The following is a 15611-nucleotide window of genomic DNA, read 5'->3' as shown; positions in this document are numbered from 1 at the left end:
ATACAAAGAACTTTGATGCTCTGTCTAGATCATGGGAGGACTTATTTGACAGTACTTACGTAGTGATGGGATATTGTTTTTAAGGGTTTTGTGGTTGAGTTTTAGGTTTATTTGTTTCGTATAAGTTGTTTGACTCTTATGTTTAGTCAATAGTATGTGTGTTACTCTTTCCTACCCCAGGTTTTGTTTTCTCTAGGAAGATTTTAATAAGACCACCGTTAACATGCTAGTTCTTACCTTATAATGTTCCTTTCGGTTTAATGAAATACTATATTTTCTCCACACACACACAAACTTCATACGAATTAAACTAAAATGTATAGTTCAACAAAGTAAGAGTGACATTATTGACACCCTGTATGATGGTTTGGCCTAGAAAAAAAATAAATGGGTTAATTAAGCAGTAATTCTCTATATTGCATATTTTACGCATTTTGAGATAAAGTCTCACACTTGTACGAGTTTGTGGACATAATCAACTCTAATGTACCCAAAGCAGAGAAATTTGAGACAATATGGGTCGTTTGGCACAGCAGACTGTCATAGATTGGACTAAATCCTGAGACTGTCTTGGATTAGCTCGGATTGGCCTAAGCTGGATTAAATACTGACCTACATTTAGTGCTGTGTTAGACTAAGAAGCTGGATTGTAAAAATAGTGAAGACTTATGTTTAATGCTGTGTCGGACTAAAAAATAATTCTTATAATTAAACTAAAAGATAAAAAAATGCTACAAAACTCAATTCAAATATTTATATCAATATCTGGCAAAAAAAAAAAAAGATTTAAAACAATAATAAAAAGAAAACAAATACAATTATTTTTTTTAATGATATTTATTTTTTGGCTTCTCAAGATTAATCTTGATTCTTAGTTGGTCGAAACATTGTTAAAGGAGCTAAGCTCACTTTATCTAATTCTAGGTTTTTTAGGGACCAAGTAAAACAACAATTAAAAAAATTATATAATTTGACAAGGTAAAAATTTCTTGCGATAAAGAAAGCATCACATCATGAATTACTAAACTTGTTTCAATATCAAAAAAATATCAAACATTTGTATATTACTATAGTTTGATTTTCCAACGCAATATCAAAATAATTATTGTAATATTTTAAGGATTTTTATCTAAAATAAATAAATGCTGCCAAAAAAAAAACCCCCATTCAAAGATCTAAAAGAATAATTAAAAGAAAACAAATAAAATTATGGTATTTTTTAAAGAGAGGCGTTGGACTCACGTGTTCTATTCATCTAGCTTGCTATTTAACGGACTACTTTTCAGGCTCATTGTATTAGATGAATGAGTGAGGTGTTTTTTTCATTATTAGATTATACAGTCTTATTTAAGTTAGTCCCATCTCTTACTAAACAAGAATTTCAAGTACTATTTAACTTAGTCCGGTCCAATGAAGCATCCCAAACAACATAGCCTAACGGTGCAACTACACCGAGGACGAGCTAAGGGGACATGGCTCCTCCAACATGACAATATTAAATTTGTTTGTTTTCATTTTTAGCTTATATAAATAGGGAAATAGCTCAAAATATCACGAATTTTATAATTTTATGTCAAAATACCACCCCTTCTCAAAATTTTTAAAACTACGACCTATAAATACATTTTTATTGTAAATTGATTGCACCCATATCACATTTTCAGAAAACCTGAGGGGAACTACGGGTTTAGAATGACTTCGCCTCCGCCTCTTTTCTCGTTCGATCGTCTACGGCCTCCGCTTCCTCTCTCCTTCGTTCTTTTACGCCCCTGCCTCCGCCTCTGCTTTTTCGATTGTCTGCCTTCCTCCTCCTCCTCTGCTTTTTCGATTGTCTACCTTCCTCCTTCTCCTCCTACTTGGCTCTTCTCCTCAGCTATCAGCTATTTCATACCCAGAAGTGTTGGATCCTGAGCAAGCAGTGAAAGGGCTATCTGGTAATCTAATGACTAATACTATTAGTTGGATATGCTGTATGTTTTCTCTTCAAAATTCTAGATTTAGTAGGGTTGGCATACACTATCATGACCTGATATATTTTCAGTCTGTTTTAATTACTGGCTATTAGGGTGTGGTTTGAAACTTTGACTGATGGGGTGGGGGAGCTTGGACGGAGTTTTCTTATTTTTGTGAAATGGGTTTTGGAGGATTAGGGATTTTAGGGGAGTGTGTGAGTTCGCTGTTTTGGTGGAAGATATATGCAGAAGGGTTATGATGATGATGGGGGTGGGTTTTTGTGTTTTGTTAATTCTTTTGTTTGTCGGAAGAAGAATGAGATATTTTTCCAACTCTTATGAGTGAGTTGGGTTCAAAAGCAATTATTGTTGGTTTTATATTTTGATTTATTTGCAACTGTCTTTATAGAATTTAATTTTTAATAGTAATATATGTATTCTTCATGAATGGTTTTGCTCTGTTCAGGTGCGTCTGTCTACATGGGTTTGTGCTTGAAGCATAATGCAAGTTTTGTTAATAAATTCTCTGTTTTATGCTGTGCAGGTGTGAATTGGAATAAATAAAAAAAATTTGCTGGGTTTTTGAGACTTGTGATGTTATTCATCAGTATTCATGCCTGGTTTCTTCTTGCAATAATTTTGTTGATTGTGAGCTTTTCCCTCTAGCGCTTGTTGCTGATACTGATTGTGAAGGTGAATTGGTTGTGCTTTATGATGTTTGAACCTCATTTCTGTTTCTTCTCTTTCATGCCAATAGGTTGTAGGAAACTCCGCTCTCAAACATAGGCAATGAACAATTGAGTTGACATGCTGCTGGGAGAATTGTTTGCAATGCAGAGAAGACTTGTCTCTTACTTTTGTGATGATGAACTGGGTGAGATTCTTTAAGAGTGATGTGTCATATTTGAATTTTTGAATATCATATTTTAGTTTTGTTTTTAAGTTTTGAACCTTGTTCTATTTCAGCATCCTATAGACCTGTGTTAACTTATATCTACATGTGATATGGATATAACTTATGCTTTCAAATTAATTTGACTTGTGTTATATCTTGTTTCGTACCTTTGTTTCGAAAATTTCTTTGTAAAGACCAAAAAGAATAGTGTGTTTTTTTTTTGGGTGGTATTTTTGTTAATGATAATTATAGTATTGATTACTGGGTAGAGAATGAGCTACATTTTATGCTTCATGAAGTAAAATGGCTGAGCAACTCAAATTTGGTTTACACAACCAAGGCAAAAGGAAAATACTAATTTTGGAGCTTATATATAGTGGTTATATAAGTTGCAGTTTTCGTTACTTGTAAATCATGATTTCCTTAGCGTATTTAATTGCATTGTGTTTCTCGTTTTGGGTAGAACAGAGTTTTCAATGATAGGATTTATTTGGAAAAAAGGAATTCTGGTAGTTATGCTGTGTTCTCTATTTTTGCATGAAAGTTGAAAGTAAGATGTCCCCTTTATATGTGTGACAGCTTCAGGATTATGGCCTTCGTCTACTGAAGGGAAATTGCTATTTGATCCTGTTATATCTTTTATGGGACAAACAAATGAGGGAAGTAGTGTTGATTCATCACAGAAAGCTGAGTCTTCAGAGCATCCGCCAAAGGTTGACAAATCATCAGGGGAATCTGAATCTCCACAAAAACTCTCTACTGTTGAGGCAAAGGAAGGGGTCAAAATAGAAACTTTACAACACTCTTCAACTGAACAGATGGCTGATAAGGAGGAAACTGAAGTTGTCAAGGAAGAAACAGATGATAAGCATGCTGCGACGGTGGAGGAAACAGAGACAGTGATAGCAGAGCCTGAAAAATCTGAATCTGAATCATCTTCACTGCCAGTTGAGCCCTTTGAACCCACTGTTAAGAATGATGGCCCATCAGAATCTGTGGGTTCTCAAGATGACAACAAGATTTCAGTAGTGGGACCCTCAGTAAATCCAGAAACAATGCAGGGTAAGTCAAGAGCTGTTGAGGTAGATCAAGTTGAGGAGGGTCATACTGTTCTCCGCGTGAGGCACATGATGTTGATGTGGATGAACAAAAGACACAGGTAGAGCAGAAGGATGGACATATGACTCAGGCTGGAGAGATTGTTGAAACAGTTGCTATGGTTGAAGCTGAGACTCCAACTGATAGCCAGCCTGGAGGTTTTCCTCTTTGCTAATTTAGAATCATGTGCAGTTATGATTTTAGATCTGTAGATAACCTGTTGTTGCTGATATTGCTACACGGGAGGAGAACAGAACAACTTGGAAAATGTGCAAGAAGGGAGAGCTAACTCATACAACGAAGAACAAATTGATGAAGTTAAGATCAAATTAGTAGAATTTGTGAGCTCTCCATTATTTATAATTATAGGTAGGAAGTATGTATGTAATAGAGCAAAGATTGGTTGACTATGTAATAACAATTGAATTGTCAAGTTTTATGAAAGAAATAATTTTTGCTTCTTGGGATAGTATTGTTAGGGTTCGGTGGCGATTTATTTTCCATGTCTAAATTGTAGTCTGTAATGGATGTGTGTGTATTGTATGTAGATTGACTTAATATTGCTGTCCTATTGCATGTGTATTGTACTAATATTGCCTGTGTATTGTATACATATTGTATGCATATTGCCATCGTATTGCATGTATATTGTAATGCTATTGCTATCGTATTGCCATTATATTGCCCTAATATTGCCTCTCTAGTGTATGTATATTGACTACGGCTCATCAATGGGTTTACGGTTTGGGCCATATTGCATTTAAAAATAAGACGAGGAGGAGAAAGAAACAACATGCCTTTCAAAAACAGGCAGTCAGGTGCATCATAATTGCATCGTAAGACATTGTAAGAAATTATTTTAAAAAATAATAACAACTAAAAAATAATTTACAAAAAAAGGAAGGTATGAATAAAGAGACAGAGAGCGAATAAGGGGAGAAAGAGGCAGAACGAAGCTAGAGAGAGACAGAGAGAGAGCTGCGCTACAGAAAGAGAGCAAAGAGAGAGTTGCACTAGAGAGAGAGAGAGAGAGAGAGAGAGAGAGAGAGCCAAGAGAGAGATAGAGAGCTGCGATAGACAGATACCAAAGAGAGAGAGAGATGTGCTAGAGAGAGAGAGCCGAGTGAGCTAAGAGAGAACAAAATTTCTGAACATGTGAAAAATCAGCAATAAGTGGACAATAATTATATTTTTATAGGTGATATTGTAATACTATTGCTATCGTATTGTGGTTATATTGCTTTCATATTGCCTCTATAGTGTACATGTATTGGCCTAATATTGCTATCATATCGTATGTCAATGGCCATTTGGTCTAATAACAGAGTCTCCACTTCGTTGAAAAGTAATCCTGAATTCGAATCTCATGGACACGACAATTGTTATCCATCCTTATATTAGCATGAATTGATGTTGACCTTTGAAATGATAGTTGGAGTTGCACATCGATTCATATTCAAAAGGAAAGTAATTCTCTCCCTCAATGAATCTTCGTTCAAAAGAAGGCAGCTATCAAATATTGGTACAAAAATGCAAGGTCCACAGTAAATTAATTGGACACAAACCACATATTACAAAACTAGGATGATTTTTGGCATGCTTGAAAAGACAAGGGCCAAATACAACAGAAAAGAAAATCCATTCAAGCTTCACACTAAACATGGCTCAAGCACTCGACCATGGTTTCAATCCAAAACCTACCCAACAAGGGCATACCACGTGTCCATCATAACATAATAGTGGCATTTACAAAGCATGAACTGCAATATGTTTCTTTTTCTCCTAAACAAAATTGTTACTAAAATGGAACAAAAGATCCCTAATATAGAGCAATACATGCAAAGATAGTCAATTGTCATACACACAAAATTAGTCCTCATCCATCCCTGCATGCTGATCTCTCTCACTAGGGCCACCTGCTGGTTTTGCCATTATAATCTGCAAGATAGTCAAAGCACTGTCAACAACCTTTTTTTAATGAAGGTATTAAACATTAAATAGGCTGCAATCAGATGGATTCATCATTTCTCACAGATTTTTAGCTAGCCAGAAAACCCCCAACATATAGATTTTCTATTTACTATCCCTCCATCCAGACCATTGGTCAGATGCGGTAATGGTATTTTTCATAGTACCATCTGTCAAAGTATATATGACAGTTACTGACATCATGGATGCACACAAATGTTGTTTATCTAACTCTACTGCAACTAGAGTTGTCACAATCTTCCTCTTTCTCTTTCGATCCATGTCTACCCTGCCATTAACAATATTGGCAAGAACAAAATCATAATCTGTGACTTTCTTTTTTATACTCAAACATAAACTGATTATCAGAAATTGCAGAACATAGAATTATGGTGACAGAGAAGCACCACATACCTGTTGGGTTGTTGTTGCTGCTGCTTAGACCCACTTTCAGCAGCTCCCTTTTGGTTCAATAGCAAGTTTCAATTTCAACTCAACTCTTATGTCAAAATTGCTTGCTACAACCTGCAAGATAAGCATAATCAGCAGGATTAATACAAAGCATTGTTGGCCATGGCATTGAAAGTTCTAATACCAATGATGAGAACAGAGAGAAATTAAAAAAAACATTCTTTCTTATACTCAAACAAAAACTGATTATTAGATTATATGCAAATTTAATGTCAATTCTCCAGACCACTTAATGGCATAATTACTCGCTTGAAATAGGAGAGAGAAATACTAGATATGGAATCACCTACTCCGCCAATCAATCTAATTCTTGATCTTCATGAATCGGATCAATTCAAATACCCACGTCTTAATAAATACATAGGATGTACAGAAGACTAGCAATACTGATTTCAATGCCATGGCCTTTTTCCCTATTTCCTTAACAGAGTTAATATGGGTTAATATTACATGCACCCATACATCATCATATTGGATATCATGCTCTGTAACACCAGCTTGCATCATATTCAACACATTCCAATTTGTCCATACATCATTCATGATAAAAACACACTATTCTTTTTGGTCTTTACAAAGAAATTTTCGAAACAAAGGTACGAAACAAGATATAACACAAGTCAAATTAATTTGAAAGCATAAGTTATATCCATATCACATGTAGATATAAGTTAACACAGGTCTATAGGATGCTGAAATAGAACAAAGTTCAAAACTTAAAAACAAAACTAAAATATGATATTCAAAAATTCAAATATGACACATCACTCTTAAAGAATCTCACCCAGTTCATCATCACAAAAGTAAGAGACAAGTCTTCTCTGCATTGCAAACAATTCTCCCAGCAGCATGTCAACTCAATTGTTCATTGCCTATGTTTGAGAGCGGAGTTTCCTACAACCTATTGGCATGAAAGAGAAGAAACAGAAATGAGGTTCAAACATCATAAAGCACAACCAATTCACCTTCACAATCAGTATCAGCAACAAGCGCTAGAGGGAAAAGCTCACAATCAACAAAATTATTGCAAGAAGAAACCAGGCATGAATACTGATGAATAACATCACAAGTCTCAAAAACCCAGCAAATTTTTTTTATTTATTCCAATTCACACCTGCACAGCATAAAACAGAGAATTTATTAACAAAACTTGCATTATGCTTCAAGCACAAACCCATGTAGACAGACGCACCTGAACAGAGCAAAACCATTCATGAAGAATACATATATTACTATTAAAAATTAAATTCTATAAAGACAGTTGCAAATAAATCAAAATATAAAACCAACAATAATTGCTTTTGAACCCAACTCACTCATAAGAGTTGGAAAAATATCTCATTCTTCTTCCGACAAACAAAAGAATTAACAAAACACAAAAACCCACCCCCATCATCATCATAACCCTTCTGCATATATCTTCCACCAAAACAGCGAACTCACACACTCCCCTAAAATCCCTAATCCTCCAAAACCCATTTCACAAAAATAAGAAAACTCCGTCCAAGCTCCCCCACCCCATCAGTCAAAGTTTCAAACCACACCCTAATAGCCAGTAATTAAAACAGACTGAAAATATATCAGGTCATGATAGTGTATGCCAACCCTACTAAATCTAGAATTTTGAAGAGAAAACATACAGCATATCCAACTAATAGTATTAGTCATTAGATTACCAGATAGCCCTTTCACTGCTTGCTCAGGATCCAACACTTCTGGGTATGAAATAGCTGATAGCTGAGGAGAAGAGCCAAGTAGGAGGAGAAGGAGGAAGGTAGACAATCGAAAAAGCAGAGGAGGAGGAGGAAGGCAGACAATCGAAAAAGCAGAGGCGGAGGCAGGGGCGTAAAAGAACGAAGGAGAGAGGAAGCGGAGGCCGTAGACGATCGAACGAGAAAAGAGGCGGAGGCGAAGTCATTCTAAACCCGTAGTTCCCCTCAGGTTTTCTGAAAATGTGATATGGGTGCAATCAATTTACAATAAAAATGTATTTATAGGTCGTAGTTTTGAAAATTTTGAGAAAAGGTGGTATTTTGACATAAAATTATAAAATTGGTGGTATTTTGAGCTATTTCCCATATAAATATTTGTCTGTAAATAATTTAATTATAAATTTGTAAATTATTAAAAGGGGCGGGGTGAATAAGATTGGGTTTACACGAAGGCCTCCTCAGCTAATCCCTTCTTCGTTTTGTATTTGGGCATAAATCCGCTTGATTGTAAAAACACCAGCTTGCTTCTTCTTCTTCCAATCAGAGCTTCCCGTTAGGCTTCTTTCTGATACTCTGTTTCTTGTGGCTTGCACTATTTTGAGTTCGACACCATTCAGCGAGTTCACTGGGAGAGTTTGTCTCTCTGTGAAATGCACAAAACCCATTAAAACCCAATACTTGATTCTGATATCCTTCTACCCATTTGGACTTGTATGCAGGTTCAATCCAATCCCCAAACCAAACCCTTAAAAACCCATGCCAAAATGCTCAACTTACTACTCGAAGCTCCTCTGCAGCTCAATCCAAGGTGGTCTCAAGAAGCTGAGCCTCTGTCCAATCTCACCATGTGAGTTGTTAACTTGTTCGCTTCATTCTCACTTTTCAGTTCTTGCAATTCCATCAAACCAAGCCCTTCAAACTGAACCCGTAAACAATGATGAAACTGAGCCCCCAATTTCTAATGAAATCTTCAAGAAAGGTACCAAATTGGGTTCTTACAAGTCCGGTGATTCAACTTTCTATTCACTCATTGAGAATTACGCAAATTTGGGTGATTTTCGGTCATTGGAGCAGGTTTTGGATCGAATGAAACGTGAAAGGCGAGTTTTTATTGAGCAGAGTTTTATTCTAATGTTTAGAGCTTATGGAAAAGCGCATTTACCCAATAAAGCTGTAGAATTGTTTTATAGAATGGTGGATGAATTTCAGTGTAGGCGAACAGTTAAGTCGTTTAATTCGGTGCTTAATGTTATTATACAGGAGGGTCATTATTCTCATGCTTTAGAGTTTTATTCTCATGTTGTTGGTACTACGGGCATGAACATTTCACCCAATGTACTCAGTTTTAATTTGATTATTAAATCCATGTGTAAGCTCGGATTGGTTGATAGAGCAGTCCAAGTGTTTAGAGAAATGCCACTTAGGAATTGCACTCCTGATGTGTTCACGTATTCTACATTGATGGATGGGTTATGCAAGGAGAAAAGGATTGATGAGGCGGTCTTTTTGTTGGATGAGATGCAACTTGAGGGGTGCATTCCGAGTCCTGTGACATTTAATGTGTTGATTAATGCATTATGCAAGAAGGGTGACTTGGGACGTGCAGCGAAGCTTGTTGATAATATGCTTCTTAAAGGCTGTGTTCCGAATGAAGTGACTTATAACACCCTTATCCACGGTTTGTGTCTCAAGGGTAAGTTGGCTAAGGCAGTTAGTCTTTTGGATAGAATGGTTTCGAATAAATGTGTGCCTAATGATGTGACATATGGTACAATCATCAATGGACTTGTTAAGCGAGGGCGAGCGGTTGATGGGGCTCGAGTGCTGATGTCTATGGAAGAAAGAGGGAATCATGCAAATGAGTATATTTATTCAGTCCTTGTTAGTGGACTGTTCAAGGAGGGAAAATCTGAAGATGCAATGAGATTGTGGAAGGAGATGCTGGAAAAGGGATGTAAACCCAACACCATTGCCTATAGCACTCTTATAAATGGTCTTTGCGGAGAAGGAAAACCAGATGAAGCCAAGGAAGTATTCAGTGAAATGGTGAGTAATGGTTGCATGCCCAATTCCTTCACTTATAGTTCTTTAATGAGAGGTTTCTTCCAGACAGGTCAGAGTCAAAAAGCCATTCTTTTGTGGAAAGAAATGGCAAACAATATGCGTAATGAGGTCTGTTACAGTGTCCTAATTCATGGTTTATGTGAGGATGGTCAACTCAACGAGGCCTTGATCGCCTGGCAGCAGATGTTGGGCAGAGGATATAAACCTGATGTTGTGGCTTACAGTTCAATGATTCATGGCCTTTGCAATGCTGGTTTGGTTGAGCAGGGTTTGAAACTTTTTAATGAAATGCTTTGTCAGGAGCCTGAATGTCAACCAGATGTCATCACTTATAACATACTTTTCAATGTATTCTGCAAGCAGAGTAGCATCTCCCTTGCCATTGATCATTTAAATAGGATGCTGGATCGGGGTTGTGATCCCGACTCAGTTACATGTGACATCTTCCTGAGAAGTTTGAGAGAAAGGCTTGACCCGCCTCAAGATGGGAGGGAGTTCCTAAATGAGCTTGTTGTCCGGCTATTTAAGCAGCAGAGGATAGTAGGTGCTTCCATAATTGTAGAAGTGATGCTGCAAAAGTTTTTGCCACCCAAAGCCTCTACTTGGACAAGGGTTGTACAAGAGCTTTGCAAGCCTAAGATGGTCAGAGCAGCCATTGACAAATGCTGGAGCAGCCTATATTTCTAATTTTTAAGTAAGGCTTTTATGTGTTTTTGTTCTCCTCAAAGCTTGGTTAGACTCTAACTGGAACCATATCTTTCTTAATTAGGTAATCAAAGCTTAGATGTTAAACTCGTAAGAGAAAAAAGCTAGAGTTGATAACTTTTCTTTTCAGCCCCCCTTCCTAACATTACATGGTCTAATTTTTATCTGGTAAAAAAAGAGAGCTGATTTTCCCACTCCTCTTTTATCCACTTACACTCCTTTTGTTAGAAATTGTATGTTCCCACTCCTCTTTTGTTCACTTACACTCCCTTTTTGTTATACTAAAAACTATTTAAAAACAAAAGGGAGTGTAAGTGGACAAAAGGGGAGTGGGAAAATCACCATATGTGATTTTTCTTTCAACCACATGCAGTCCAGTTGCCTTTTAGAGTTGGGGATGTACCTTATAATTTTGAAGATTCTTTAAGGGGACGTAGTATTCCAAGAAATGGAAAATCAATATTTCGTCTCTGCATAGCGTCATGTTATTTTAGTGTCAGTTATTGTTTTATAACACATTTTATATATTCAGTTGGCATAGTTTCCGTCTGTTGTACTGGAGAAGGAAACTAACAAAAAATATGGAGGCTATTTTTTGGTTGGAGGATTAATGATATATGTGATCCAGCTTTTCTTAGGTACTTAGCATTACCGCCATCGACATTATCTACTTTACATTTCTACCAAATTGTTCTCATATGACACTTTTCTGAAAAAGTAGATTTTCTTTAAGGTCTCTTACAGATGGCACTCTTGCAAATAGAGATGTGCGGACATCTGTTTCATGAAAATGTGCAAACCTTCAACAGACTCCCTCCCATTCATTCACAGCATATGTCAAATCTGCAGATGAGCAAAGGTACTTTACTGAAACTTATGGACTCCAATCAAATCTCTTATTTGTGTTTTTATTTTGTTTTATTTGACTTTATTTTTGTTTCAGAAAGACATAGACAACTAAGGTTTTAAATTTTTCTTGGTTCTAAGTTGGTGCAGGTTGACCTGGGACAAGTAAACAATAAGCTCGTAGCAGAAAATTGAAATTCTGTTGGTAAAAAGGTGAGTTTGTAGTCAGGTAAGGACATGAAGACTGTTCTCTTATCTTCTGCTTGACATGTTATGTCATTGAATTTCTTGAACCTTGAATTACTCTCTCTTTTTTCTTCTTCACTTTTTTGTGTGTGTGTGTATGTGTCTAAGACTAGATTATCTGTTAATGTATTAATGCTAAAAAAGTGAAAAAGCTTTCATAATTTGACAACCATTAACAGGTAATATCTCAAAATCTGCCGTCTGCAACTTTTACTAGCATATAAAATTTCCAGGATCCATGTGCAATTTAGTGACACTTGTTTAGGTGAGTTGTGAAATTTGCTTGAAAAGTAACTTCGATACTACATTTTGTACTCACTTTATTTGCTGAGAAGACTGAGAAAAGGAGAAGTTGAACAACAATTTTTCTGTTTTTGTAAATTGTATATTATAAAACAAAATCTCCACATATCTATCATAGTATGTCTTCTTCCTCTAAGTGTGAGAAGGATGTCATGAACCCAGCCTTCTATATTTGAATTTGAACTTTTGTACACAGATTAATGCATTTGTTTTTATTTTTCATATGTCCAGCGTGCATTCTATTATGTATCCAAAACCAAAGATCACTTTGGCATCTGTTATTTGTGTAATAATCACACTGCTGCAAGTAGTACAGTTTTGTTTATTGTTACATTAAGAATAATTTGTTCTCAAAACTAGTTGCATCATAATATAAAATGAAACTGAAGAATCATTCCTACAAAGAACGTTCAGACGGTACTGTGATTTCAAGGCTCTGCCTTCTCTCTGATGTTGCTGTCATCAACTTTCAGGGATTCTGGCTGGTCTTGCTTATGGGCCATATCATAAGTTGCATGCAGACCAAAGAAGACATAGTAAATAAGCATTACTACGGTGCAGATTCCAAATCTTTCAAAAGCTTTATGACCCAGAGAGCCCATAAGAAAAATGTTTGTTGCAATTGACAAGGATGGCAACCAAGGAACCAGTGGAAACCCCCCAAACTTTTGGTGACCTCTGCTGGGGTAAAAATACTGCCATTGCCAAAGTCCCAAAGAACCAAAGAGGAACTGTCACGACATAACCAACCCAACCATTGGGATTTAGTCCCCAGTAAGCCGAAGTCCACATGGAAGAAGCAATGATGATCAGCAAGAAATGACGCTTCAAAAGATGATGTTGTGGGGTGATTTCTCTCACGTAGTACCTCCTCACTAGAAGTGCGACAGCCATCATCATGAAGATAAAGAGTGTGCTCACTGATAACAGACCTGCCAAGACATCCAAGCTCGAAAACAAAGCAATACAACCACTTGGAATGACAATCAAGACTAGCATTTATGGGGGTTCCTGTCTTTGGATGGACAAGAGCAAACCATGGTGGTATCATGTGGGCTCGTGCAATATGAGTGATATACCGTGCCTGTCCAAGTGTCCCGACCAGAAGAACAGTGGTCATTCCCTTCAGGGCACCTAGGGCAACTAGGTACTTGGCCCATGTCATGCCCACACTTTGAAATGCTACAGAGTAGGCTACATTTGGGTCTATATCTGTGTATTTCTGCATCATAGGCAGTGAAACTGCCGTTAAACAATATACGACAGTGATGATTGACATTGATCCAATTAATCCTATCGGTATGTCCCTGGATGGATATTTGGTTTCTTCAGCCATGGTGGCGATATTGTCAAATCCTCCGTAAGCAAGGTAAACAATTGCAGCTGCTTGAAAGACTCCTCTAGCCCCAAACGGAAAAAAGGGTTTCATATTTGATGGGTTGGCATGGATAAATGCTGCAATTATCACAAACAGAATTACAACATTATTGACTACAGATGCTATCCAGTTTAAGTAAGAGGTCTTCCTGGTGCTGATCATTGCAATTGTTGCAGCTATTGTCAGAACCGCAACAGCTATTGGGTCAAGTAGATTGAACCCCTCCGTCAGATTTGTATGGATGCGTAATGAGTTGGAGGGACGATTCAAGAGTGATGTGAAGTAAGAAGTCCATGATCTAGCAATTGCTGCACTTCCGACAATGCCCTCAAGAAGTATGTTTCCTGCTGTTGTGAATGCTATAAAGTCTCCTAATTCTGTCCGCAGTTAAGCAAAAGCTCCACCTGCCACAGGGACTTCCACTGAAAATTCTGTGTTGGAGAAGACAGAGAGCATTGCCGAGACACCGGAAGCAACATAGGACAAGACAATAGCTGGTCCAGCATGGTCATGAATTTCTTGCCCAGTAAGCACAAAGATGCCTGCACCAATTACTGAACCAAATCCAAACCAGATGAGATCCCACCATGTGAGGCAACGCTTCATGTCATTTTCACTTCGCTTTGGAAGTTCCCCAATCTCATTGTTATCATCTGATCTGCTTATGAGACGGTTCTTGAACCTGTAGCCTGTTTGTGACAGGGCGGTCCGATATGTACTCCAACTTTGAAAGGATTCTTCTGGTAGGAAATCTTGTTTGCTCCATCACCAGTAACTTCTTGGCTGAACCTCTTCACCCACTACTCCCATGGAACCCATTTTTCTATTTTTCCCTTGTGTCCTTCCCTAGCACTTATCTCTTATGGCAATGTAAAATGCTAGAATATGGGATTCTGTCCTGAGATTTAGAATCTTATCTCCTAGTTCCTGAATTATTTCTTGAATTATTGATAGTGAAACTGAGGTTGTGAGCTCAATGCATAAGTCAAATGATGCAGACGATTTAAGAGACTTGTAAAAGCTTGTTTTAACTTACAAGTCTGGTGGGCTGATTTTCTTGGGTTGTTTGGTATATGTGATATGATTTGTTCAGAAGACTGTAATGTTGACTTGAATATTGGCTACTTGCATTGCCATTTTGTGTGAAGTTTCCACTGCTTGGCCGGGTTGTCTGTCTTTATCTACCGAAAAATAAATGGAGATACTGCCGTTTATGAACAAGCCAGAAATAATAAATATCTTTTATTATTACTAGCTTATCCGTACGCTCTTCCGCGCTTGCGAGAGGTTTTTTTTTTAAAAAAAAAAATTAAAAATTTAAGAATTAAAAAAGATAATGGGCAGTTGTGTTTCATAAAAATAGGATTTATTATCTGATTTTCCTTTTAATTTAAAATTTTAAATATGAAAAAATGGGAATTTACCATATTATCCTCATTTAATTAATAATTTTAATTCTTAATGATTGGATTAACTAAGGGCATTTTATGGTATTTTGAATGTTTCACCATTCTCTGTCTTTTGTTTTATATATACTAGCCTTTCTGCACGCGCTTCCGCGCAAGCGAGAGGTTTTTTTTTAAAAAAAATTTAAATTTATTTTAGAATTAAAAAAGATAATGGATATTTGTGTTCCATAAAAATAGGACCCATTATCTGAATTTTCTTTTAATTTTAATTTTTTAATACGAAAAATTGTGAATTTACCATATTATCCTCATTTAATTAATAATTTCAATTCTTAATGTTTGCATTAACCAAGGGCATTTTCTGGTATTTTGAATGTTTCACCATTCTCTGCCTTTTGCTTTATATATATAGATAGATATATATATCTAAAGATTAAATATCGGTCCTTATTTTCACGAGATTGATGGACTATTGGCCTCTTAGTGCATACCACGACCATTTTTCCTGTGCATTATAAAATGCCATATAACAAACTATGCACTTGTTTTTACATATATATAATC

General features: G+C 36.6%; 2 protein-coding genes, 1 long non-coding RNA gene and 1 pseudogene across 15 annotated transcripts; 2 read left to right on the top strand and 2 right to left on the bottom strand.

The window, feature by feature from the left end:
- LOC109948433 (golgin candidate 5-like) lies at positions 1582–4412 on the top strand. Of its 2 annotated transcripts, XM_020561370.1 has the most exons (4): positions 1582–1934; positions 2497–2600; positions 2710–2826; positions 3427–4412. In XM_020561370.1, exons 3-4 carry the CDS (start codon positions 2760–2762, stop codon positions 4008–4010), a joined length of 651 nt encoding a protein of 216 aa, XP_020416959.1. In that variant the 5' UTR covers positions 1582–1934; positions 2497–2600; positions 2710–2759; the 3' UTR covers positions 4011–4412. The 2 variants fall into 2 exon arrangements, with proteins under 2 accessions (XP_020416959.1, XP_020416960.1); XM_020561371.1 differs by lacking the exon at positions 2497–2600.
- On the bottom strand, positions 5469–8396 carry LOC109948448. 2 transcript variants are annotated; one of them, XR_002271074.1, is made up of 6 exons: positions 8061–8396; positions 7395–7498; positions 7169–7285; positions 6328–6438; positions 5978–6202; positions 5469–5883 (listed from the first exon to the last, which is right to left on the bottom strand). It is a non-coding gene; the product is annotated as an uncharacterized LOC109948448 (long non-coding RNA). The 2 variants fall into 2 exon arrangements; XR_002271075.1 differs by lacking the exon at positions 7395–7498.
- On the top strand, positions 8559–14710 carry LOC18780748 (pentatricopeptide repeat-containing protein At4g20090). 11 transcript variants are annotated; one of them, XM_007211306.2, is made up of 4 exons: positions 8559–10854; positions 11398–11724; positions 11853–11924; positions 12734–14710. In XM_007211306.2, the coding sequence occupies exon 1, from the start codon at positions 8853–8855 to the stop codon at positions 10845–10847; it is 1995 nt and encodes a 664-aa protein (XP_007211368.1). In that variant the 5' UTR covers positions 8559–8852; the 3' UTR covers positions 10848–10854; positions 11398–11724; positions 11853–11924; positions 12734–14710. The 11 variants fall into 11 exon arrangements, with proteins under 11 accessions (XP_007211368.1, XP_020418128.1, XP_020418119.1 ...); XM_020562539.1 differs by having other exon boundaries at positions 8559–11503; positions 11610–11724; XM_020562530.1 differs by having other exon boundaries at positions 8559–11503; positions 11599–11724.
- LOC18780863 lies at positions 12470–14457 on the bottom strand (annotated as a pseudogene).

The sequence above is a fragment of the Prunus persica genome, chromosome G4 (genome assembly GCF_000346465.2).
Source record: "Prunus persica cultivar Lovell chromosome G4, Prunus_persica_NCBIv2, whole genome shotgun sequence".
Classification (NCBI taxonomy): domain Eukaryota; kingdom Viridiplantae; phylum Streptophyta; class Magnoliopsida; order Rosales; family Rosaceae; genus Prunus; species Prunus persica.
Note: the sequence above shows the minus strand (reverse complement) of the source record. Positions and strands in the feature narration are given on the sequence as shown.